This window comes from Taeniopygia guttata, chromosome 13 (genome assembly GCF_048771995.1).
Source record: "Taeniopygia guttata chromosome 13, bTaeGut7.mat, whole genome shotgun sequence".
NCBI lineage: Eukaryota > Metazoa > Chordata > Aves > Passeriformes > Estrildidae > Taeniopygia > Taeniopygia guttata.
The window spans coordinates 11,600,154-11,627,411 of NC_133038.1; the positions used below are offsets into that span (position 1 = coordinate 11,600,154).

General features: G+C 36.7%; 1 protein-coding gene across 4 annotated transcripts in view; it reads left to right on the forward strand.

The window, feature by feature from the left end:
* The window catches only part of GABRG2 (gamma-aminobutyric acid type A receptor subunit gamma2), a 59,158-nt gene that overhangs the window by 25,353 nt on the left and 6,547 nt on the right, over window positions 1-27,258 (forward strand). For all 4 annotated transcript variants that reach the window (XM_072935394.1, XM_072935395.1, XM_072935393.1 and 1 more), the window contains 4 exons: window positions 202-269; window positions 1,019-1,239; window positions 2,750-2,832; window positions 3,523-3,660. In XM_072935394.1, the coding sequence (XP_072791495.1) occupies window positions 202-269; window positions 1,019-1,239; window positions 2,750-2,832; window positions 3,523-3,660 (510 nt within the window). The remainder of the gene's footprint in view (window positions 1-201; window positions 270-1,018; window positions 1,240-2,749; window positions 2,833-3,522; window positions 3,661-27,258) is intronic.

Consider the following 27,258-nt stretch of genomic DNA (forward strand, 5'->3'; position numbering starts at 1 on the left):
AATGATACAAGAATCTGTCCAAAGTGTCTCCAACTAATTTTGAACTGCAGACACTGTTGCAAATATATATTTATTTTATATGCATATTTAAATGCAAGGCAACTACAGAGAAGAGATGCCAGAGTAACATGCTCATGCTTGACTTTCACATAGTGGATTTTGACCTTCATTGGTTACTGATTCTTGTTGTTTCTCTTGCAGTTAAACCGACAATAATTCACACTGACATGTACGTAAATAGCATTGGCCCTGTGAATGCTATCAATATGGTAGGTAAAGGATTGCCCATTTTCGTTCTTACAAAGTCTCCATCATTTTGACATTACAAGGCTTCCATTAGTTCATAATGTTGTGGCATACCTATATTAATTTTAAAATATTATTTTAATTAAGGATGGGAGGACTCTATGAGCTACAAATCCTTCAGAAAACTGAGCTATATGCTGAAAATGCAAAAATAATTGTTTTAACCTATCCTCACATTTTTATGTGCTCTGCTTTCAAATGCTTTGCAACAGTTTAACTCCGGTAAAACGAATTTTCCAGATTGCTACAAAATTGGGAAAACCATTCATGAGTGATATTACCATTCTTGCCACCATGAGATAATAAGTAAAAGGCCTAGAACTTCACCAAAAACTTCACCAATTCTGAGATCAACCAGGGGGCACAGGCAATTAGCCAGCTCAAGCTTTTCCTGTCCTAGATCCAAGGAAATAAAAATTCATTCTCTGACCTGAGCAGGTGTGGGCTAAGATGTGGGGATGCAGAATTAGAAAGGTGCATATAACACTCACTTGTACCTTAGTGTTCACCTCAAGGGTAAAATAGTGAATTATTTTAAAACAAAAATCTTTGGTAAAGCATGCCTCAAAACTTCACCAAAAGAGATCGGTTTTATCAGTTCTAGTATCACCTAGCTCACAGTTTGTTCATATGAAATTAAGGAAAGCATATCAGGAGTTATGTGGACTGCTGAATGCTATGTTTTCATCAGTATTTCTGGTTAACACAACAGGAATATACAATTGATATATTTTTCGCCCAAACGTGGTATGACAGACGTCTGAAGTTCAACAGCACTATAAAAGTGCTCAGATTAAACAGCAACATGGTTGGGAAGATCTGGATACCAGACACATTTTTCCGAAATTCCAAGAAGGCTGATGCTCATTGGATAACAACTCCTAATAGAATGCTCAGGATCTGGAATGACGGCAGAGTCTTATACACATTGAGGTATTTATACCTAACTTTCATTTCATTTTCTCTAAGGAAAGCCAAAGAGAAAAATCCTGGGAATTCAGGCTATTAGACATTAACCTGAAGGGAAGAAATATTGGGTTAGGGTTGAAACCCAATGCAAATCAAAGTTAGTCTGATAAAGATGAGTCTAGATCAACTTTCTAAATGTTAAATTTGGACTTGGCTACACTACTGTCTGCTTGAGTTTTATTACCTTTCTCTTCAAATTCCGTGGTTTCTCTCACTAGAAAGAGATGTATCTGGTAGAACTTGGAAAGAGGCATCTACTATGAATGTATATTTAGTTGTGCTGATGAGTCACAGCAAGCACCGATGATTCAACCACGATTAACCCAGAAATGAAATGTGGTAGTATCACACAGCTGGGATTCTGTCCTCAAGAGGGATCCAGAAGGGCTGGTTAATTTTTCTCAGTCACCTCCCCCAGGTTTAAGAACCACTGTGCCCAGCAGGAAATCAAGTATCTGTGGTACTGGAGATGATGAAAATGAGAAGAGGAAGGGAAATTAGATTCCTTCCTAAATCCCTAATGCAGAAAGGTTGCCTTTGGACTCCATTAACTTGGTGGTCCCAGCATTCCTCTGCATCCCACAGGATGAGACTCAGGTATTTGCCCATAATACCTTCACTCATGAACCTGGAAACAAACCAGGGCTCATCATTTAGATAGCCCAGAACCAGCAAAGAGCAGAAACCTACAGCTTTCCTAGAGATACCTTGTGGAACAAATATTTGACCCCACCCTTTTCCTTTTTCTATCTCTTATCCCACCTCTTCCCTCTCTTCCAAAGTCCAAGTATCCTGCAGTTTATGGCTGAGCTGGGACTGAATGAAAAATGGTGGAGTTTTTAGCAGGCACACCAGAGGGTACATTTCATCTTATTTGGGATTTCTGAAAGTAATTGTCTTTACCTGAGCTTAGCACCTACACTACCTTAGTTATCATGGAGACTCTCCTAATATTCAGTGGTGACAAACACCTTTTGGTACATTTTGCTTCTGATTAAATTTGAATATCTTATTTTGGAGTGAGAGGAAGTGTATCCTCAGAGTGCCTCTGCACTAGCTGTGAAAGGAGTCTAGATGGCTGTCTTGGATGCAGATGTCTAAATTTGGACTCCTATCCATCATTTCTGAAATAGAATCTTTGGCATATAAAATACATTTTCCTAATGCTTTATGGCATGTTGTGACACAAAGATTTGTCACTGCTCAGGAGATGACCTGTATATCTACCTATGATTTGTCAGTCATGAGTAATGCTGCCATTTCAGATGCACAGGAACAGAACTTTAATACCTTCTTCCTTTACACAGTCCAGAAAGTAGATGACCATGTTCTATGGAACCAAAAAAGAAATATTGCTTATCAGTAACCATGATATCTTCCTATGCTTGGAATATTCCAGTAATTACACAGATAGCAATACTTTACTTTACACACACACACACATATATATATCTCCTGATCGCTTTCTTTGCAGGCTGACAATTGATGCTGAGTGTCAATTACAGTTACACAACTTCCCAATGGATGTCCACTCCTGCCCACTGGAATTTTCAAGCTGTAAGTAACATGCTTAAAAATATTCCTTTTTCTGACCCACACTAAACTTCTTACTATAAATTTATTTTTACATACTTAGAGTCAGTGAAGGTTATTTTCTTAATTAGACATATCCCACTGATTTTTACTTTTATTTTGATATTTTTTTTCAGTACATGGATCCTATATGTTCACAAATATCATTAAGGAATGCTATAAAAAATTATAAAATTTCTGGACCCTGTGTGATTAATTTATGCTTATATCTGACCATAAAACAAGGAACTTTTACTTTCAGCATCAAGGTGTCCTGGCCTTCCACTTTCTCTCTGTGCACAGGTGTTTTACTATTGCACTGGTTGGAGTCAAAAGTTTGGCATTTTGTGGTTAGATCAAGGTGTGAATTCCTGGTCCAGCTGCAGATGCATATGGAGGATGGGCAAAATTGCATCCTATTAGGTCCACAAAAGTGGAAAAAACTATTTTTGAAAAATTTATCTCAAGTGCTATTATAATTTATAATTAATAAAATGTGACATTAAGTAAAAGGCACTAGTAAGTAACTTGAGAAAAACATATCTATAACTTACTTGCAATATGCTTCCCCAGTTTTTTTTCCAGAGATAGCTGGTAGTATTTTTACTCCCCAAAGCACCCTAAAGCCTAGCAGTGACTGTGAAACAAAGCATTGTGTATTTCCATTGCAATCAGATGGCTACCCCAGAGAAGAGATCATTTACCAGTGGAAGCGCAGCTCGGTGGAGGTGGGGGACACCCGGTCCTGGAGGCTTTACCAGTTTGCCTTCACAGGACTAAGAAACACAACTGAGGTGGTGAAGACTACTTCAGGTAAGACAACGGAGGGATTTGCCTCCAGTTTCAGTTAGGATTTTATTAACAGAATTAAACCAAGAAAGATAGCTCTGCTTAGAACTTGGCATTTACACTGTGCTGAACAATTAAAACCTTTGCAATCTATGGCACTGTCCAGGCTTTGGCATCTCTGAACTTCTCACAGGAAGAAAAACCAGTTGTTGTATATTATTCATTCTCATCCTCCATTAAAAAACCTTTGCCTGTCAGCAGAAAGCCACTGCTACAAAGGGTGGATGGGTGAGGGAACTTTCATGGCTTCAGTGCAGAAAACAGCAGAACTGAGCCACTAAAGGATGATCTGACACTGCACTGAACATTTTACAATCCCCTTCCCACTGCCAGGCACAGAAAGTAAGCCTGCACAGAAGTGAAACTCAAAGTTCCAACATCTTTACTACAAAGGCTCCAAGTTTATTTTGCTCCCTAAGATAAGGCACATTCAACTTTCATTAAAGAGAACAGCCTTACAAATGAGAGTCTCAGATGGCCTTCCTTCATATTTCTATCTCCTTGGAAACAAGCAATGGAATTCAGAATGATAAATTAGGAAGTACTCAGTGTTTAATAAAAATACAATTTTAACCATACTAACTAAACAGGGAAATATATTTTTCTAGACGTATGTATTGTTTTATTTCTCGGTGGAAAGAAAACCAGTGACTATGAGGAGGAATGTAAAGAGGAACTGCATATTAACATTCTGGTGTATACATGGTATCTCTTGTCTTTCATTTCTTATTTTCAAAAAGAACAATGAAATGTAAGCAGGTTGGGGATTTTTCCGGCTGCTTCCAATTTTTACTTTATAGTTACCTTACTTTATAGTTCTGGCAAGTATCTTAATTTAAATTCAGACATCTGTGTTTATTCTGAATTCAGAAATACCCCTACCCATTTTATTTCTGAAAGGCCAGCATTGCCGTTTTATTCAAAAAGGAAAGTGAGATACGCTAGAGTTGAGAGAAGCCTGCTGTACATTACACAGGAGAACAAGCAAAGAGATGGAGAATTAATTCAAGGTCCAGCTCCTTCATCTCTGGACATTAAACACCAATGATGTGTTCAGTCTCATGAGCAGGGCAAAACCAAAAAGCAGCAATGTATGCCTCATGGAGTCTTCTGCCATTTTAGCCAAGGAAGATATTTAGTCAAGTACTGAAGAAAGCAGTTAACTTTTCTCATTTTCTCAGGAAAACAAACATAAAGGTGCAAAAGAAGACAGGAGAGCAGCGTGTTTGTGAGCTGCTGATAACCACCATTACACAGGGCTCTCAAAACAAAAATATAAGCAGCAATAAAAGCATCTCCCCTCAGACAGCACAAATGGCAGCATTGCACCCAAATGTGCTTCCAGTCTCATCCTGCCCACATTGAAAACTATCTATAATTCAGCTTTAATTTGAGTTTCTTCTATTTGCTATTTTCTTTAATTTTCTGCTTGAGCCATTCTCTAATCAACTCTTTTTATTTTTGACCAGAGATACAAAATAACAAAATCTGGACATGCTACAAACTTCCTACACTCTGATTGAATAGACTGGTGACTCAAAAACATTCTCTAGTGCTCTGTTAATGCGAATGAGGTGCATACTGGGAAATAAACTGTAAAACACAAAAGAGCAAAAAATCCCTTTCTCATGCAAAGAAAACCTTTCTTTTCTCTGTGTAGTCATTCAAGTTGTTAGTACTCACCTGGAGTACTCCCACAATTTGGCATCCATAGTTTTAAACGTGATGACACACACCAGTCCATCTTATTTGCATTAAAATAAATTAGCAGCTAGCATGCACATGAAAGCAGTGCAAAGTTGTCACTCAATTCCTAAGTTAAAAATCACATGCAAGCTACTCAGCCTGCTGCTGCTGCTTTCACTGGCCTGCTGTGTATAAAAATTTTGAAAAATCTCCTGTGTATGTATTTCCTCTGCTGCAGTTACCCTGTGTTTGATTTTTGTTGCTCCTCTTGTTTTTATAACCACAGGTATGCAAAACTAGATTTTATTTTGATCTAGGTGTGGCATCTAAATAATAGAAGGCAGGAAAAAACCCAACAACATAGCAGTTGCCATGCATCTGGTCTATTTCCTATAAGTATTTTTTTTTAAGCCAGCAGAGCCTAAAGGATCTTCATGGCTTCCTTAAGTGACTTATTATCATGCTGGCAACTGCATTAAGTCCAGTATTCCTCAGCAAAACCCACACTCTACCTATAATTACACCCTTAGCATGTGCATGTTTTCAAAAGTTCTATGAACAGTAAAGACAAAAAAAACTATTCCAAGTTTAACAGCAACCTAGGTGCAGCAAGAGCACCCTAGTTAAATGTTTGAGTACCCATACAGCTAAAATAATCCTGACACTTTATGCAATTACTTTCAGTGCAGAATTTCAGTACAAACTAATGCCAATGTTCTGGTGGAGATAGAATCTGAGGTACAGTGGAGGAGGCAATGGATACACTAATGAGATGTTGGAAAGAGGGCTATACTATATTCCCACAAACTCTTCCGCAAAATTAAATTTAGCTGGAAAAACCCCAGAACAAAAGGAGGAGTGTTAGAGAATACAAAATTGAACAGTTAGAGAACAAAAGGATCTTGGGGCTAGTGTTGAGGCATTTGAAACTGGAGTAAACCTTATGTGTCTGTATTTACTCAATTGCAAAACAAATTTTTGTTTCCAACTTCATACCTCCCAGCAACCAACACCTTCTTGTCCTTGAGGGCTGTTTTTGCTTTGTGTCTGGAGAGAGAATCAGGAGGGCTGAGGTTTGGCCATCACAAACTCCACTACTTTCTTTCTGTCATGTCAAAGCTGAACATTAGAGCTGTGGGCTGGGTTATGGGCAGAGAAGGACAAGGCTTGTTTGAGTGTAACCTTCCTAAGACCTGATGGTTCTCGCTGAAATTAATAAATTAATCTGCTGCTTTTCCTTTGCACGCACTGCAGAAATGCAAGATTAACTCAAAAGGCCAGATGTCAGAATTCTGTACCTTAGTTAGCAAATCCCAGCAAATCCCAGCAACAGCTGAAAAAACTCAATTGGGTTTTCTCTTATTTGAAGTAAGTCATCCTGAATTACCAGCTTGTTTCTCTCCAAACTGAACATTTACATGCAACTTTAATTTTCTTTGAAAGTCACTGACCAAGCAGTAAGAAATAACTAAGCAAATGGAATCCAATTTAAGAGTCCAGTAATAGTGGGGACTCTTAAAAAAGTTAACTATAAACCTTCTGCCTTATGGACATTTCATGAAAATAACTAAATAGTCCATATACATTATCTGTATTTTTTTTTGCTTTTTTCACTAAAATCTGCCTTGTTTAAACAGCATTAGTTTAGTTTAGATTATTTCCAATAGAGTACATGTGGAGACTTAATATCATCTGAGTTATATAAGCTATTACAGTTGGCTTCACAGACTTGGAAACCGAGATGTGTTTAAAGTGTTTTGTACTATTGATGTATGTGAATAATCACTGCTCAAAGAGTGCATATCTTATTAAGAAACTAGCATTTTTTGTGTTACACCTTCTTGCTCACAGTGTAAGACCCCATACAGTTAATGGCACTGAGATTCTCCAATAAAAAAGAGATGAACTGATGGAAAAGTCTTGAGAACAAAAATTCACCAACTTGCAATATTTGGATGCACACTGCTAAAACAAGCTAATACACAAACTAACAAGTAGTTCTTACAAACAAAGCAACAAGTGATATGGAAGTATAAGATTTGTTAAATATAATGCACATATGGATTACATCGAGAAGGACATGTTGTACTTTGGGAACAGGAAAATAGGACATTTCAAAATTTGCAATTAGTTACTTTAAGAGGGAAAGATTGTATGAAGGAAATAATCAACTGCACAAATATAAAAACATCAGTAGTTTTGCAAAAAAAAAAAAAATTGGGGGGCTGCCCCTGGGATGTGTTTCTCAGTGTTGTGTGTAAACTTGGGAGAAATATTCACTGTGTTGCTCTGTGGAAGATTTACACCAAATGGTTGCTGCATTCTGTTTGATTAATAAAGAAATCACTTTTAAGTGCAGTATTTTGATAAAGGGTAGTGCAGGGGAATATAATAAGGAAGGAGTTTAAAACACATGACTTATAGAAATACTTGAAAATATGGAACTAGTCTGGAAGAAAATATTATTGATGATCAAAGGAGTAAAACAACCATACTGTTTTTAAATCATATCAATGATCAACACTGGTAGAGAGGAAAATAGTGGAAACCCTAAAATCAGAGAGTTTATGAAATCATACCACAGACCAAGAGGAAAGAAGTAGCTTAAATCTTGAAATTCTATCAATAGGTTTCCATTAATTTCATACAACTCTTAAATAAATAGCACTTCTACTCACTATTCCAGTTGTTTTGAACATACAAAATATTGTACTATGCAAAACAGTTTGTAAATGTGTAATTATTCAGGACAGATGGAGTTTCTGGTATTCCCAGTTCATTTCTATGACCTGGTAGTTCCTTTTTTTAGGCCATAAATTGTCTACTGCTTATTTACAGAGCCTGTACTGAATTTTTAATTAGATACAAAGGCATTAGAAGGCTAATAAATAGCAATTCAACAACCTGCAGAGGAGCCACAAGACTGGTCAGGCAATATTTGCAAATACATTTTATTTTCTTCCTTTTCTGTGGTTTAGAGAGCTAATGGGAACTATGCAATAGAGATAGTGCATTGTTCAGAATTGATAAATGGGTAATTAAATATTCCTCTTGCTATGCATCTGTAAAACCACATAACTAAATCTGGGCCTGGTTTCTGTTTTATCTGGAAAATATGTTCAGGGCTATTATTTTGTGGAATAGGATTTGTTTTCAGGCTTTTATACTTTATTTCAATGTTGCATCCTAATGAATTGAACTGTTGGCAGATATGCAGTCCCCAGAGGTTTCATAATGCTGAAAAAAACCCAGGAGTCGTCTTCTGTTTCTTTATTAAGGCAAAATATGAAAGCTACAATCAGATTTGTAGATCTGCATTGGGAAATAGTCCTGGACACTAAAAATGGGCATCAGTAGATCTCACTGCACCTAGAAATAATCCCTGCCAGCCCTTGCACAGCCTCAGGCTCTAGCATGGGCTGGCTGTAGAACATGGCATTGCCAGATAGACCTGTCTGGGAACTCAGCACATTTCCTGTCTTAAGATGCTGATCTATGAATGGGTACGAGGTACTAGTACCTGCATCTCCCTTTTGGCAGAATTTAAACACGTTTGTATCCATTTTACAGAGGAGCAAATAATGACCTAAGCTGTAAGTCAGAAAACCCAGATGACTGTTAAAGTGTGCTGTGTGTTATTGTTCTCTTTATGGTATGGGAAGGTATTTATCTCAATATCCTTACTTTTGAAAAATATATATTTAATTATTACCTTAAACATGGTTACTAAAAGAATACTGTCTCTGTAGGACAGTGAAACATTTAAAGCAGAAGGCAGGCACAAAAAACTAAAAGGCCAATTTTTACATTTGCTGCCTGAATGGAAATCCTCAATTCTAAGCCAATAACCTTAAGATAACCCTAAAACACCTTAATAGCTACACCTTAAGATTTTACTCCCATTATAAAGAGCCACCTATCCTAGTAATAGAGACAACAGGGAATATTTTTGCTTATAATTTTTTTTTTTTAATTCAAACTCTCCCTTATTTCAACTTGCATGAACCACCATATTACTGCATCCAAATATCATCATTTGAAAGAAAACATAGGAGGAGTTGAATTATTTGACTTTCATATAATACCATTACAGACACTTGTGTGAGCAGGAATTCAGCTATGGTGGCAGCTTACAAAAGTTGACCTTGCAGCTAGGGGATAAAAACCAGTCTAAGATAACTACACTTACATATTCTTTTGGTGAATAATGGATAAGAGATATTTCTAAAATGTGAACAACAAATTTTTCCTAAAATAATACACATTCTCCTGCTGGTTCAACATGCATCAAATCATATTAATTAACAAACATTTACTAAAGTTTAACTGTTGAATAATTGGCTAACTGAAAATAATCTACATTTCGGGATTGTGTCTTCAAAGAGTAAAACTGAAATACAACTCCCTTCATTCCCTAACTTTTGTATATTCTACATCTTTTCCAGTTGGTTAGTTGTGTGGCAAATAATAATTTACATTAAAATGTACATGATGGAATAAGCCAACTCATTCAGTACACCAGCATTTTGGATCCTCCCTGTCATGAAGACTTCTAAGATCTATGTATATGGACTTTTTTAGAACTGCAAAATCAGAACTCCCTAATACCATTTATCCTTATATTATCCCTGTAAAGACAGACAGGACTACAAGGACAACCCAAAGGCTTCCCAGGACACGAGAGAAGGAAGAGCAGACAAGGACAGAGGCCTGACTGGAATGGCTGGGAAGGACTCAGGGCAGACACATTTGAGTCTCTTCTGTACTGGCTGCTTCAGCCCTTGGCTGAACATCTACAGTTGCCTTCCCAGTGCTCTGTAGTTCCTTTTCAAATCACTGTGGACCCATCCTGTGGCAGCAGAGCCATAGGAAAACCTGTTCAGTTTTGTATCTATAGAGATCCAGGCATTGAAATCTACCTGCTTCTACCTAATCATATAGAGTTGAAAGGTTCTTTGATGATTACTTTTCATTTTTTGAGAGAGGTTAAAGACTTTCTTCCAATTCCAGTGACATTAATTCAGCCCTTTTTTCCTCTCAGATTTTCCTAGACTCAATGGCAGCTGACTTACCTCAGCAAAACAGAATCTCCACTGCCCTGAGGAAAAGGGTTCCTGGGGCCTGAAATCCTCCTTGTAATGACTCCCCAGTTGAACAAATATTCTTGAGGGGCAAGGTTTTATTCTGAGTTTGTCCTTCATGAGGTTTTCCATATCTAAAAACATGGCCTGCTAGAGCTTAAACTGAGCTTCAGAAAGGTCAGATAAGGATAAAAGGAATTAATATAGAAGTAACCAGAGAATAAGGGATAATGTGGGATCTTACAAGCATTTTCACTGAACTTATTGCTGGGTAATTACAAAAACACAGATGTTACAAGCAAGATTGGTTTTGCATTACATATACTTGTGTAGATATGATATAACACTGCCTTAAAATAATATTGTTTATTTAAGAGTAAGAAAATAATTAGATATTTTGGGATATTTGAATTATTAAAAAGAAAGAAAAAACAGAATTTGGATTGTTTCTAATTTATGATAAAATCAGCAAGAGGGTGAATCTATATCTTAAAACACTTCCTGGACATAACCAAGTATAAAAATTCTTGTGATGCCTCTTATGCCCCTATGAATATATTTTCATGAGTACTGGTGACTCCTCGAGGCAAAGCATATTATCCCAACTCCCTCCTATAATTGCTGTTTGGCAATTAAATCATCCTACTCCAACCACTGTGTGACTTTGAGAAACATCACAAGTGAAAATGTTGTAATGTCACTCTTGCCAGTTGCAGCTAGATCTAATTATAGTGAATTGCAGGGAGGAATCTTTGGTTCAAAAGGATCAGACCAGGTGATGTTGTAGTGAAAGAACCATGTGTAGTCACAATTACTTTAGAATTAAAATAAGTCTGAGTACTAAGCCTTTTTGCAATAGGTAATAAGCATGTTTAAACTGCTGATATAAATATTTTTAGTGCACTGTCCAAATACTAAAGTTCAAGCTATCCTGTGATAAATCACAAGGTTCCTGAGCATCTTTTCATCTGCAGAGCACTAGATAATCTCTGTAGCCTGTAAGCTGATCAATGTAGTACTGATGGTCAATTTCTGCACTGATGTTTCACTTTCAGACGCTTTTTATGTCAAAAAAACATGTTTGTAGTACAATGATTATAAGATAATGTCTTGGATATTTTCTTCCCTTGGCCTGATTTAGTAATTCACCATTTTCCTCATTTCTCAGTGGAGAAAAATTAATTCATTAGGATGTGTGAAGATGAGGACAGCTTAGTCTTCATAATGTGTATAGAGCAGGGATAGTTAATTTGAAATAGCTTTAGTTTTGCCTGGGGCACATATATGTCCTAAATAATAAACATATTCCTCTAAGGCTGTTCTTACACAGTTAAATCCCTTCACTTTGCGAGTGCAATTTCTAGTTTCTCAAACCCCTGTCATTACATTGCATTTTTAGTAACCTACTTAGCTCAGATGCTGTTTTGTTGTCACTGTATTTGAATAGATATAATTGAAAGGCTGGTTGGAAATAAGACATACAAGTCTGTGTCACATGTAGCAAGAGCCAGGCAGCATCCATGGGAGCTAATAATACTCATATTCAGCCATATGTTAAAAAAAGACATGAAAAAAGAAAAAAAACTAAATTAACATCACTAACTTTGAAGAGACCTTCAATTGTTAATTATTTTTATCAAATAAAATGTGAGAAACAAAAATAAAATATAGTAGGGTGTTAAATGATAATGTGTACATGATGTGCAAACTAGTAAAACTCTCTGCTGTACTTTGTGACTACAAAATATTCTACTTATATTTTTAGATAAATGTTACCTACAATTCCAAATCCCATCCTACAAGGCTGACAACACATTCTCACAGAGGAATATAGTAGCCTAACACTAAGCATGGTCTAGTGTTCAAATAGCTGTCATCATCATTGTATATTTCTCAAACATTAACTCCCTCATTTTGTATTGTTAAAACAAATTCTGAATTGTAAATAATGTGTGTTTTAACATTGCCTTTTGAAACAAGGCATAATTGCCCTCATTTCAATGTACATTACAGAAGCTAAAAATATGCCACTTATCTCAAAAAGTGATACAGTCTATTAAGTGAGTTCTTTGCTACTCTCAAGAAGATTGCATAATTAAGGCTAAAGAGCTGCAGGATAAAATTTATGTAATAATAGTTTCTTGTATCATGCCCTATATAGGAGAATTTGAAAAATATTTTTCAAGATTGAATGCCCTTTGTGTATCTTAATGCTAGAGACTATAAATGTTTATGAAACTGGTCAGTAATTGTTATTTTTTCTTGTCTGTTGTTCCAAAAATTGAGAAAATTATGAAAAATTTTGACTAATGCAAATAATGTGTTCTTGTTGATTGGAGCTCAATTTCTATTATTTTAATCTGAGAGCCTGACTTTGAAGAGGAAGTAAAGTTGTAATTAACAACCCATCATACAAACTTGCTTCCAATTTCAGTGCACAGGTTAAAAGTACCCCCAACGCCTCACTGCCTCTGCTTCCCTCCAAGAGTCCTACAGTGAGTTCACACACTACTAATTCAAATTTTTCATCCTGGAAAAATCAAAAATATTATTGAAAATTAAGAAAATTAATTAGCTTTCTTCCCAGTATTATTTTTAAAAACAAGGATTGCCAACAACTCTATGACAATATTTAGAGAAAAACTAGCATACTTTAAAGTATAAGTATAGGAAAACCTTTGGCTATTCCATTCTGAGTGAAAAAACGTACCTCTGGTGACAAGAAAAGTAAAAAATTTAATCACAATTTGTTATTAGAGAATAGTGCAAAGAGTAAAAAGCCAAAATCAAAAATAAATGTATGATAATCATAAGTATCTGAATGCAGTGCTGCAGAGACTACTCATGGGGAAAAAAATCTTACCATACAACATAAATTTAGAGGGAAAACTAGCTTTTCAGAAAGGGCAATGATGAGTATTAATATTATGACATTTAATTAATTTACTCTGAAAAAGCAAACTTGGGAGATACAAACACTTTTTTCTTTGAAATAAAATTCCACAATTGCCACTTCATTTTTAAAAGCCTTCCAGGACATAACAGTTTCAAATATTAAAAGAAAAAAGTCTTAAAAAGACATTACACCCATTGGATTTCCATTGTAATCTCACTATTAAGAAGATATTAAGAGGTTGCACTTCCGGGCCTGAAAACATACAATGTGATGGCAGTACAGACTGTGACATGGAATGGGGACTCCCAGGGGAACCAGTTTTATAGTAGCTGTGGGCTTTTATCCTGACTATGTCTCTTTGAGAAACAAATAGTTCTTCAAAGGTCTTCTCTTGAAAAGAGAGAGCCATTTAAAGACCTTGTAGGATTTGGACTACGGTGATTATACACACCTAGAAGATCTACCTCTATCTGTAAGGCTCCTAAGTGATGCTTCAAGATGATTATCTGTAGTCTTTAAAGATTTTTTTCATGTCCTAAGCTTGATCTGTTTGACTTCAAATGGCAATACTGGGTATAAATTATTCATGATTCATAGCTGTCTCTTTTGAGGCATGATCTTCAAACCAAGCATCCTCTTTATCTCTGTTCTCCCTTCAGGCCTGTTGCATGCAGGTCTGTGGCCTTACTCTTGGTGTTAAGTACAGTTTTAGAACATCATCTCATTGTTTGCCGTTTGCCATAGTTTCTTGCTCTTAGTTTCTTGAACATCTTCTATGTTTTTTTTAAACTCTACATTTAATTACTATTTTAATAATTATCTAGTTCCTTCTACTTCAGTGTCTTTATTTCTTTTCTGATTTAGAAAAATGCTTTATTTCTCCCTTCTAATAGCTAGAGATAGTGGTTTTAAAGGCTTTTTCTTTCCTTCAACACTTTTACTTTCTACCTGATGTCAATAACATCCTCCTAGAAAGCTAAAGAGGTTAAAAACACACCCAAACACATTTGCCATCTCCTTTCTTAGCATATAAATAACTGTTCCATTAGAGCTAGGTTTTTTTCCATTTCATTTCCTCACCAATCACACCTTAGACAATTTTGTAACACCTACTTCTGCCAGCGGATGTTTCTGCTGCTACCTCTGATTGTGAACAAGATTAATTTGCACATTGCTGAAGGTTTGCACCTGGCTTCTGCAAGACAAAATACTTAATAAACCAGAAACAATTTGGAATCTGCACGCAGAGCAGGCCTTGTCCTCAGGCAAACTGATAGCAGGAGAATGAAAATGATGTTTGCCTCTCAAATACTACTCCACAACAGGCTCTTCTAGAAGAACTTCTCAAATTGAAAAATAAATATATCACATTTTTATCAGAAATTGTTCTAAGTAGTTCTAAACACCAACAATAAGAACATAGTTTCTAATGATCACAAATGTGAACTCTGCAGCGCTTTCTTCTAGGAATCTGGTAATCTTTTTATATGTTATATTTTAAAGTATGGTCTTAACAGATTTTAGAAAATTTTACAAAATGCTGACAATAAATGGGTTACTTTCCAACAAGTCAACCTAAACATGGTCCCAGATGCTTCTAGTGAAAATATTTTTCCTTTCATTCTGAGCTTTTGTATGTAGGATTTGTGCTAATTTAAAAGCAGAAGTCATGTGCATATGGCTGTATACAATATAGTAATATAAGTAACACATCACTTATTTCTGTAAAACCCGTGACTTCATAAAATTTATATATTCCTTTTTATTGAGCTCAGTTCATGGAAAAATCTAACTACAGCTCTAAATCCGATGAGGCAGGCACCCTTCTTGAAACATGCCTACTAATGGGAGCAGCCTGCTCCTTGTAGCCTTTCCCATGTCCAGCAGGAGAAAAGCACAGCTCACCTGGGAGTGAGTGCACATGTGTGAGACTGTGCTCTGCTCACAGAGGAGGCAGCACCAGCTATGGAATCACTGAGACAGAAGGTTGCTCTTCACATGCCTTGAATAGACCATGCAAGTTGAAGCAAATAGTTTTGTCCTTTTGAGCACTGTAGTGCTCTGTTAGAGCTAAAAACTGTCACAGCTATCTCGGCATCAATTTTAGGCAGCTATATATTAATAATTAGAGGAAAACAAGTTCACTTTCATCCGCCTTTAAAAAGACTTTAGGATCATCTACACTGTCACCATAAAGCATCCAGGGAGGAACTCCAAACTATAGGCATAGGTGGGAAGCTTCCTTGCACTTGATAGTCCAAGAAATCAGTACTTTTGTCAGACAGCTGTTTCTAAGGGTCATTCTACCAGAGTCCGTGTCTCAAGAAAAATAATAATCCCATTCCTAAACAGTCACAAGATATATAAGTGTAGAAGAGAGATAACCCAGCCCATAAAAGATCAGTAGCAATGCTGGGAATGCTGACAGCAGCTCTGTTGGGCAGTGTGCTCAGAACAAGGTCAGGTAATACCTTTCCTGTTTTACAAACCATACATTGCTCCACACAGGTATTGAGATTACCATGGTAATGCAAATTATAATCAGAAATGAATAAACAAAACAACAGCACTACAACACCTCAACAAAACTATGAATACTGAAACTTGACAAAAAATGTATTGTTCTTCTCCCTTCTTTCCCCTTATATGACATACACATAAACGTTTAAAACTCATTCAAACAGCAAATCCTCCTGATGTACCCAATTTCCACATCCACCTGCTAATGAAGATGACAACTTAGATATACACTGGAATTCCTACACAAGAAATTAGCATTAGAGCTCAGAAAGGTGTGCAGATTTCCACAAGATTTTCAACATTGACATCCTATATGATAATGCCTATATGACAGCCCATGAATTTTTAAGCAACACAATTATTTTTGCTGTGTAATTTCACTTTAAGTAAAGATTTAACAGAGGCAAGTAAAAAGTTAAAAATGCATTTATCTTTTGTTGCCAGCTGTATCTATCACTGAGAAAAACAGAAAACTGTGGACTGTCTCAATGACATAATCACTACCTGGTTTATGAACTTAATCAGATTGTAATTACCTAGAAAACAAAACATTTGGTTACTCTTCAACTTCATAAATACCCTGTAAGAATCAAGGGTACATGGAAGTTCAGAATTACCACAGTCGTTTGAGAAGCCATATCGCTGAGTGTTTTGTCCTATTCTAAATATGGAAACATTTTTTAGTGAAAGGTTCAGAGATCCAATCTTACACATCAATGACCTGATAAAACACTCATGCACTTCTCACCTATTTCTTATTTTTTTGCAAGGCCCAGAGTATGGCAATTCTCATTACTTACAAAATTTCACTTTCTGAAGTTTCTTATGATTTACAGGCATCATCTTATTTCCATGTTGTATAAAAACTTTTTCAAAACATACAGTCTGGCTTTTTTTTTCTGGCATCCCAGAACCATGACAAGGCATGAACACAAAACTGAATGAATTTTGGTTTTGCCTTGCTATTATAAGAAAAATGTGTTTGGAAAACAGCAGAAAATTTCAGACTAAGTTCATAGTTCTGGGTTTAGATAGGAATATTTGTGTGTATAGCATACTTTGCTTCTTTGGATGAATATACCTACATTGCTACTTTAATAAAATATTTTTGAATTTTCTTTCATGTGAGAAGCCAAAGAAAAATTATTATATAAATATAAAAATGCATAAATGTTATCTAATTACATCATTCTCTTGTTTTCCCTTTTTCAACTATTCCTGCTAATTTTTCCCACATGAGTTTAGAGCAGAATGCCCAGATGCTGTTGGAACACAGTGTGCATGTGCTCCAAATGACTTTCATGGGCTGGGAGAAACAGCTGTCCTACAGCTGGTCCATCAGAGAAGTGGGACTAGAGCTGAGACGACCTGCCTGCTGCTTCAGTGTCCTGATCAATAATCCACACTGATTCTTTGACATGGTTTTTGCTGCAGTGTTTTCCAACAGGACTATTTACATTTTACCATGTATCTTTGTTGGGTTCTTGTGCTCAAAAACGTTTTCTTTTCTTACTGAGCTCTCTGAAGCCCACAACATTTGGTAGGTGGCTCCTCTGCTTTGGGTCTGGTCTGTATAGCTGTTCTTTGATGTTTTGCCTTCCAGGGTCTCATACTCAAAATTTAGTCTTTTTTTGATTAGTTGAATTGGTTTTTCTGGGGGTTTAAAACTAAATATCCACTAATGATGTATCCCAAAATATTTAACGGAAGCTAAAAATAAATAGAATCGAAACACTTAGGGAAAAAAGCCTGTCTAATGCTGGAAGCTGAGCAATAAAGGCAGATGTATCCCTCCCAGCCAGCACCCCTTGGGCTCTTTGTTTATGGTACTTTCTTCCCAGTCATCTCCCTGTGCACCCACTGGAAGCGAGATGCTGGTGTTTGAGTGGTACTTCCTTGTATAAATATTTCTTCTGCTGGGGCGTTCAGACAGAATGAATCTGTGAAATCTGTAGCTCCCCTGCAGAACATTGCCTCCACGCAGTCATGCCTTCTCTCCTCTGGAGAGGAAGTAGAAGGAAACATCCAGTTTTATTGCAGCCTCAGGTTATGTACTACTGTCTCCTGGCCCTGAAAATAACTGGAAACATCAAAACTGAAGATTAAATGTACTGTATCCTCAAATTCCTCTTCTCCCCAAATGAAAGGCATTCAGAGGAATGAAAAAAATGACCTCTTCCATGCAAGAAAATTCACAAAGACATAAAAGCAAATCTGAGAAGGGGTGTTTATGAACTGCATTAGTCACGTGCAGTTATTTCAGCAACCAGGACTTGAACAAAGCTCATGAAACAGTAAAAATTTCAAGGGAGTTCTCCAATGTGTTGTTATTCAGACCAAAATTATTAAATACTTGATTTTTTTTTTCCTCATGGCACTCACCAAATAGACCTGTATCTAATTTTTATTAGCAGTTTTTAACCTAGACCTCGAAATGTCACATTTATTTCTCATTTTTATATCTTACATTTTTCTTATTACCCCTGGACTTGCCCAAACTCTCTTTTCAGACAAATCCTTTGCACAGTAACCTAGAAAGTTCAAATATGTAGCCCCATGGTATGGTATCAACCTTGTGTTTTGCCACCCCATGAAACAAAAACAATCCCATAAAACAAAAGCCCATAAAAGAATCACCATTATGTGCTCTCTTTTTCAGACGCAAACTGCTGAAAATTACAACATGGTATAATTTACAGAGTTTTGACAATCCTTATTCCATGCCATTTCATAATTCTGATAGTGTGTTCGATCTAAAGTACCAGGGATGTGTTGTACTTCATGCCTTGAAGTACAGAAACAGAAGTTATTTCCAGTTATCCCTGCAGCAGGCAGATTTGGATACTGTCAGAAAGTGGTTATACCATCTGGATACCTTGAAATGAATGAAATATATAATGTGAAATATATGTAATATAATATATGCAATATAAAGTTTTATTATATAAACATATTTCTTAGTTCCTTACATTGGTGACTACATTATATCAAAACCTGTATTATTATGACAATGGATTAAATAATCAAAACTAAACAAGTCATTATTTTAAACATGTACAGAGCCCTGCTATAGGTGCATAATTTTCTTGAAGCAGACAGCTTTTCTTGAGGTATTCAGACAGCAACCAGACATCCAAAAAAGCCAAGGACACAGGATGTGTCAGGCACAGCAAAATTCCTGACAGAACAGCACCCCAGCTGATGCTGCTGCCTGGAAATGGTGACTCTCTACTTTCTCTCCTTACTTGATATTTCCTGTAATCCTCACATTTTCTAACCTCTGAACTGAATGGACTTTTCATCACAGTGAGTCAAAGAGGTTCTTTAGAAGCTGAACAACTCCTAAGCATTCAGATGTTGAGCTCTCATACTTGGTTGATGGAGGCAAGGAGGAATGAGAAAGAGAACAGAAGGCACTGTAATTTGAAGATTATTTGCACACTGGAGCATAATGGTTCACTCACAGAAGTTGCAACCTATTGCTGCTGTCACATCTGAATACTAATCCTGCACACCAAAAACCCTCCTGTGTTTGCTAATGCCAATGTAATAGCTTATTCACCTTCACAGACAAGCAAAAAAAAAAAATGTTTTTAATTAGGTCACAAACTAGAAAAAAAAATCATATCATGGGCGAACACACACGGTCATTAATGTTCATTTTCCTTTCAGACTTCTGGCGCTCACAGATAAAACCTTAGAAACAAACACACTTAAGTTTCCATTCAATACACTTCCACATACTGACATTTTTCAGCAACAAAAAATTCTCAGGCTAAATCTTGTCTCTGTGATTTCAAAGAGAAGGTGCAGACAACAGTAATAGATTTTAATTACTGCCTAGTGTCATTACATTATTTTCTCCTATAATTAGAAACTAATGAGAAACGGAACACATTCTGTCAAATGAACTGAGAAAACAGCACTTCAAGTGGAATGAGTGGCCAAGGACCAAACAAAATCCAGAACTGCTGGGCAGAAAGTCATGTCATACATAAAGAAATTTCATTTGCTTGGATGAGTGTAATGATTCATCTCATTTTGCAGAAGTTTCATCAGCTGAGATTGTCATTTCACAAACATAAACTAATTGCAGCTCTCTTCTGCCTGCTCCCACAGGAAATCAAGGTCTTTAATGTCAGACATATTAACATACAGACATACACCTTACCGCCTTACTTTTTAGAAACTGCACCAAATAAAAAACAGATCTCCTCCCGTCTCCTGTCCTCCATCCAGCTGTGCAATGCAGTTAGGATTCATCCCTTAGAATGTAAATTGAAAACCAGGCTTGCAGCTCTCTGAATCCCAGAGATAATCATATAAATGGACTACAGTGCAAGCTTTGTCAAAATCTTAATATTGTTTTACCTCATTGCATAATCAAACTACAATCACGGTTTAGAAATGCATATTAAGAATTTCTATTATTAGATTTTTTGGGGAAGTCACTGGGTGCCACTGCTGTGCTGTACCACAATGACCATGGCTCACCCCATTTTTATGTAATGCCAGCTGTCAGGTAGGGAATGGCACTGCTTCCATGTGCAAGTCTGTTAAAAGGAAATAGATGCAATGCCATGGCATATTTTCTTTCTTTGTCCTAAAGGGCAAATATTTCTTTCACGTCACATCATGCCTACTCTATGACACAATTGCTGGTATTTTGCAGCTAAACCTCGGAGGGAAAGAGATTATTGAGCATTTTTGGAAAGGAAGAGACTCCATTTTTTAAACTCTCTGACCCTTATGCAGTCTAAAAATCTGTCAATGAAAGAACAGAAAGCTGTGAGGGACAGAACCAATGAACAGGGCATTTGGCAAAGAATGAGATAAGGAGGTCTCAAGGTCAGATACCTGGGGAACACTGTTCCCCCTTTTTACCTTTTCCCCAGACTTCTGGCTGTGGCAACAAATAAATCTCATTAGTACTGTGATCAAATTTCTGTCCTGTCTTTATGAAAATGAGTTCAGTCACATTCCCAGTGATCAAACACTTTAGTCAAAATTATTTTTGTGCCCTATATGTAAAAACATTACACTGTGACAAAAGGCTAGTTTTAGAAGGACATGGTACTGAACTTGACAGACTTATGAACTTTCTGATCTGTTTGAAAATAATAATAAAAAAACCTAGGTCACTTTAGGTTTCACACAAGATAACTACTGGAATAGGTTTAATCTGAATTCTTATAGAAAGCTATGTGTTTAGAACAAATATCCTATTTTCCTTATGCCACTGTAACAGTGTAAGACATCTCACTGAACCATAACTGCAGGCTGACTCAGTACCCTCACCAAGACAGTAAATGCCAGCAAAGCTCCAAATATAGAACTTGTCAAGGCAAGAAAAGAGATGGGCACAAATGCCAAATGAAAATGCATCAGGACAAATACACCAACCTTAAGCTATTTACATGATTTTTCATCCTAGATTAGAGCTGCACTGTACAATGTAATCCACAGTCTGATATTTGCTTGATCTGGTAGAGAGGTCTGATTCCTGACTCCCATCCTCCCTTTTCCCTGCCTTTTCTGGGGGCAGGGATCTGCCTCAGCCACTGCTGAGCAGAACACACACCAGAGCTCTGGTGCCAACACCTGATTTGACATTTGCCTGCATTCTTTCATTTTCTCTCCACTTGCAGGAGCTTTTGGGTAACCTTGCTGTGCTCCAGCATGCCAGGAGGGCACACAGTGGGAAGGAAATCAGCTGCTTTACAGGCAATGCCCCACAAGCTTACCAGTTAGTTATTTTCTCTTATTGCAAAATATCTGACTAAAGATGGCACCAACCCTCTTTTAATGAAGAGGGATGCATTTTGAATCCTTTTTGGTGCCGTTTACTATTATTTTTATAGTCTGTACAAATCCAGTAACTTTTTAAGAACCAGAGAGATTTAGAAGCTCCTACAGGAGATGTTCATAGACATAATGCACTGCTGTTTTAATTGTATTTCCAGGTACCATGACTAAACCAAAGAAAACACATCTATTCCATCAAACTACCATTTACCATTCCTTCTTTTAAAATAAACCAAGAGCACTAGCTGTGTTCTCTGCCTAACAGAAAAGGAGACTGCTGACCATGCTAACAGCAAAAGAGAGGGAGAACAAGGATGTATCTATTAGCTATTTATGAGGAAAAGAAGATAAATTCTGCTGCCACGGTTGTTCTTCATTAACATTTGATTCAGTTTACATTCATTACTTGTAGCATAAAGGTGATGCTACTTTGAGGATATTTCTATCACACAAAACTTAGTTTGGTCTTTAAAAGTGCTCCTCTACTAACAGAGCCACACAAGTCAGTTGTGCCATTTCAGTGTTTGTATAAACACTCAATGGCAACAATAATTAGAATTTTTTAAGATTCAGTTTTCCACTGGCAGACTTGCAAGCTTTTCTCATTCTATTCTGAGGTGACAGTGCCCTCCTGTGGCACGAGGTTTTGTTTTTGCATTTTACCCTATGTATCCAGGAAGACCAACTGGGTAGTGTTTCCCATCTAGAAGCATGTCATTTATTTGTATAGTTGTTTATATGAAGTAATTCTGAGAAATGGTTCCATTTGTATATCTATTTTCACATGTCTCTTTAAGCAACTATTTTAAAAAGTGCTTGCTCCTCTCTGTATGGTTTCTGTGTAAATTTAGGGGGTAAAAGCCCATTGGGAATCTGGGCAGTGGGTGCATCTCTTTCTGTAGGAACCAGGTGGTTGGTATTTGCTGCACTAACAAAACTGTGCCTATTACATACCATATAATCTATAACCTACATCAATCCTAGTTTTTTTAATCATTTAATCTGTCCTTAAGGAGCAGGTGATGGTTAGAAATTCTGCGACAATTTGGATAATGCATTACTCTTCTCCAGCTGACTTTTTTTTGGCAGCTTAACCAAGTCTCGTAGTGGAGAAAAACTTCAGATTTTAAAAGGATATTATAAAGGTATTTGGTAGTTTTTGCTGGCAAGTATTGATTCATTACCAGTGTTCTGCTACATAATTTTTTTTCTCCACAGATTTTAAAATCTGAAACACATAAGGCACTACATTATAAACATTATCAGAATTACTGAAACAGACATTGATTTTTATACTACTAAACACTGACAAAAATATTTAAGGTAACTAAACACTCAAAGAAAATTCTGTTCAGACCCTGGGGTAGAAGACTTGTCATTACTCTGGGAGAAGATTTCCACAATGAAACTCCTGATACCCTGGAGTCAGTATGAGGTGATGAGCTCATGTGCTGTAAACTCTCAGCAGCACAGAGAAATTCTGGAGATTTTAGGTAGTGGAATACATAAAGAAACAAACACAGTTTGAGAAGAGAGCCACTCTCTATCTGCCATTCAGAATGGTGTAAGAAACAGAGAGAAATAAAGTCTTCTTGTAAAGTCTTAAAAACCTTATCCATACGGACATGTCTATGTACACAATCACTGTTTCCCAAAGCTTTTAAGTTAGCCATGAATGACTTAATAATGTGAACCCATAACAAGGCCAGCCCTTCGCCTAATTGAATTTCCCTGTTCTAAACCCCCTATCTTAACAGAAATTAAACACTGAATTTTCCCCAGTCAAAAACCATATGAGAATGACATGAAGCAACACACACAAGTAACTCAACTGTGTGGCCCATATATTATTTTTGAAGCTATTCTGCTGTTCTTTTAATAATTTAAATCCAGCAGTGTTTTAAACAACAGAAAGAATCCTCATAATACCAAGTGTGAGATTATCTTAGCTCTAAGTGTTGCTACCTGAACTTTAAGTAAGACACCAATTTTTTTGTGGTGTTATAAAGCTGTTCTTTTCTCTTGCATTTGCACTAGCTTCCAAATCACTTCTGAGTACAAATTGGAGGCTTTTCTCCCAGTACCTTACACTTTGCACAGTCACTTAAGCATGCATAAAGAGAGCACTAATGGGTGTAATTCCCCATTTGCTTTGCACAGGTATAAACGACTCTTCAGCCAGGAGCAATGAAGGATCACACCCACTGAGCTGATTAAATCACTTAAGTACAGTGTACATTCCCCCTGGCTGTGCTTCCTGGCAGGACTAATTCCTTCTATTGAACCTTTGGGACCTAGGCCAGCACACATGCACAGATGGTTCCTTAAATCAGGAATTCACTTCCCCTGCTGTAGAACAGCAGCCTGGTATTCAAATCACTGTATCACACAAGTGTAGGGTAGGAGGAAGACCACAATTTCCAAAGTAGATACAGACTGCTGTGACATGTGTAAATTAGGATGGAACAGGACTGTTAGAAATAAAACCTTTTGCAAGGGTTTACTAAGGTCACAAGCAGTGAATACTGATGCATTAGTCAAATTATCTCCTACTCTGGAAATGACTTAAGGTTCATGCACTTCCTCTGTGTGCCCCAAGAGAAATATTCAACAGTGTGGCAGCACGAAGATGCTCTGTCTCAAATCAGAACACTGCTCTGCATCTCTTTATCTTCCTAACATCACTGGAAGGAATACGCATTTAGTAGAAAATATGATATGAGTTTTTATACATAAGGATAAATATGACCTGGGTACCATTTTCCTGAGGGATTGCATTCTGGTTTAAATATAGGTCATTGAAGAAACTGATTAACTGTATCTTCAGATGAAGAAGACTATGTCTGTCTATATGCAGATACAAACACAGATTACTACAAAGGAATAGGAGAAATGTGTATATTCAGAGAAAGAGAGGAAGGGTTTAAGTATATCAAGGGTCAGTTTTTATGCTCCTCAGAGTAATAAGATTATTTTTTTCAGGGAAATGTTGTATTTCTTTAAAAACTGAAAGTAACTGGGGTGTTACTTTCTAGACAAATGTAATAGAAATTTACCTCAGAATGGACGATAAGAGAGTAAGGTCTCTGATGAAAGGCTAAGTAACCCAAAATCTTTTAATTACAATACCAAACATTGAGTGCTTAAACATGGTGTCTTATAAAGATACTGCCAGGTTGCATTATCATTCATTTCTAGAAAACTCCACAATGTATTAGTGCTCCAAACAGCAATCTGGCAGTGTGAGAAGCTTTCTTGCTGCAGCAGACAATATTGGACAAACAAGAGAGAGCTCAAGGAAAGAGGATGAAGTAATAATGAAAAGATTATAAATTTGCCAAGTGAGGACTAATGAATGACATTGTGCTGAGGATCAAGTCCGGCCATTTTTTACTAAACTAATGTCTTAGTTTGACAGCTTCATGCAGATATCACACCAGGAGTGAAAAATCACCTGAGGCACAGAGGTAATCTGAAAATAACAGAGTATTTAAGCTGGTCTATCTAAATAATAGAGTATTTAAGCTGGTCTCAGCTAAAGAACTGAAAAGTGCATGAATAGAGTCAGAAAATAAACCAAATCTGGATAAAAGCAGGGCCAGGGCAAGATTCCATTATGAAAGGTATGATTAAAGCAAGGCACTGTCAAGTTCATGTTCCACAGGGGACTTAATGCATTTGAGGTTTTGGATGTATGTGTTGTGACCTAAGTAGCATTTGAAAATAGTATATAAAATATAAGAGCTGAGGATGTTCTCTCTCCCCACACACAGATGGACATTTATGGTTATCCACAGCACCCCTGGGCTGGGTTTGCATACCCCGTTGCTGAACAAGGACAGCATGTCAGGGAGGGCTTGCACCATGCCTTGGTCTAGATCATCTCGATTTAGCTCTTCTCAGCACAGGGGCTGAGTTTTGGACCTAACTCTAACACCAGAAAGTAGCAAAGGTCTGACTTTTATAGTGGAGTCTGATATTTTCAGGACAGCTGCCAAAGAGTTGGGCAAAAAGACCTGTGCAAGTATAAGACAAAAAGTAAGGAGCAAGTAGTTGCCTGGGATCTGGTACATCACTCATCTACTCAAAAGAGCCCATAGCGGTTGGAACTTCTGTAGAAAGAAACAAGAACAGCAATAAAACATCTAATTTTTAAACTTCAATTCTGGACCTTTGGCACCTTTTAATGTTCTAATCTGTATTTGGGTTTATATTTGCTTCTGGAAATTCTTTGTCCCATTAAATTGATATAATAACAGTGCGCACAAAATCCTTTTCATTTGAAATTTTTGCGTGGAAGTAAAACAGTTATTGCTTAAAGTGATTTCTGCCATATCATAGCAGAACACAATTGAAATAGCAATGTTATTAATAGCATATATGAAGGTGAATGAATAAAAGGATAATTACAAAAACTGAAAAAATAATCACTCCTTGGGAAGTTAATATATGATCCAAAGAGATGAAAAATGAGTCATACTGTAATTTTATGGCTTCAGCTTTGCAGTGCTGCTGATGAGTGCTGGTTTTTTGATAGGTTGGTTGGATTTTTTGGTATATGAAGGACATGCACATACAATGCAAAGTTATCTGTGACCTAAGGAAATCATCAGTCTGTACTTATTACATTTGTTTGCTCATATTCAGATGTATCACCTTAAAAACTGCATATCTAAAATTTGAGGGCTTTATGTTTTCGGTTCAGTTATAACATAATATAATTAAACTGAAGCCAATCGATACCAGGAATATGGACATTCAAATTAAAAAAAAACCCCAAAGACACAAAATATCTCTGAAGTTTCTTTTGTGGTCAGGTTAAAAGGGATTATTCTGGGAGAAATTTAAATTTTTTATGACAGAAAAGAAGGAGCTCAATGTTAACTAAAGGTACTGATCTAAGCAGAACTTGCATTAGCCACAGAGACTCTTTGATAATGCTGGAAAACTAGCTCTCTCCATATTTGCAAATCATATCCTGTGTCCATTAGAGATTTCTCTAGACTGCATTTCACTGAATTGCAATGAAGTCTTTGTACCCTGGGGTTCTGTAGCTCCTTTGCAGTCAAGATTTTTCCCAGGAATGCTGTAATCTGAAGTAAAGAACTAGGAAAAAACCCCACAACGAAAAACAAAAAACCCAACAAAAACAAAACCAAACCCCCACAAATACTACCAATGAACCAAAAAACCCAAAACAACTAAAAACGAAAACAAAAAAGCTCAAAATAAAAAAATATTTTAAAAAACCACATCAAAAACTAAAGCTTTGCTGTGTCCCTGAACACAGATGGAATTGACTTAATTTGAGAGGGAAAGAGAACCTGAAAAGACAATTCAAAAACTACTGAATATGAATGGTGTGTTATGTACACCTGAGCAACTTCTAGCCTAGCTTTTGGGGTCACTTAGGAAATGTGGGTTCAAATAATTTTAAAGAAGAAAATACAACAGAAGACCAGCAGGAAAAAAAATAAAAATATTGACACAGCATAGCCCTGAAAAATAGTTAAGAAAATGAAAAATTAAGGAAAGCATGGGATACTTGAGAGTGGAGCTGGGAGCTCACTAGTG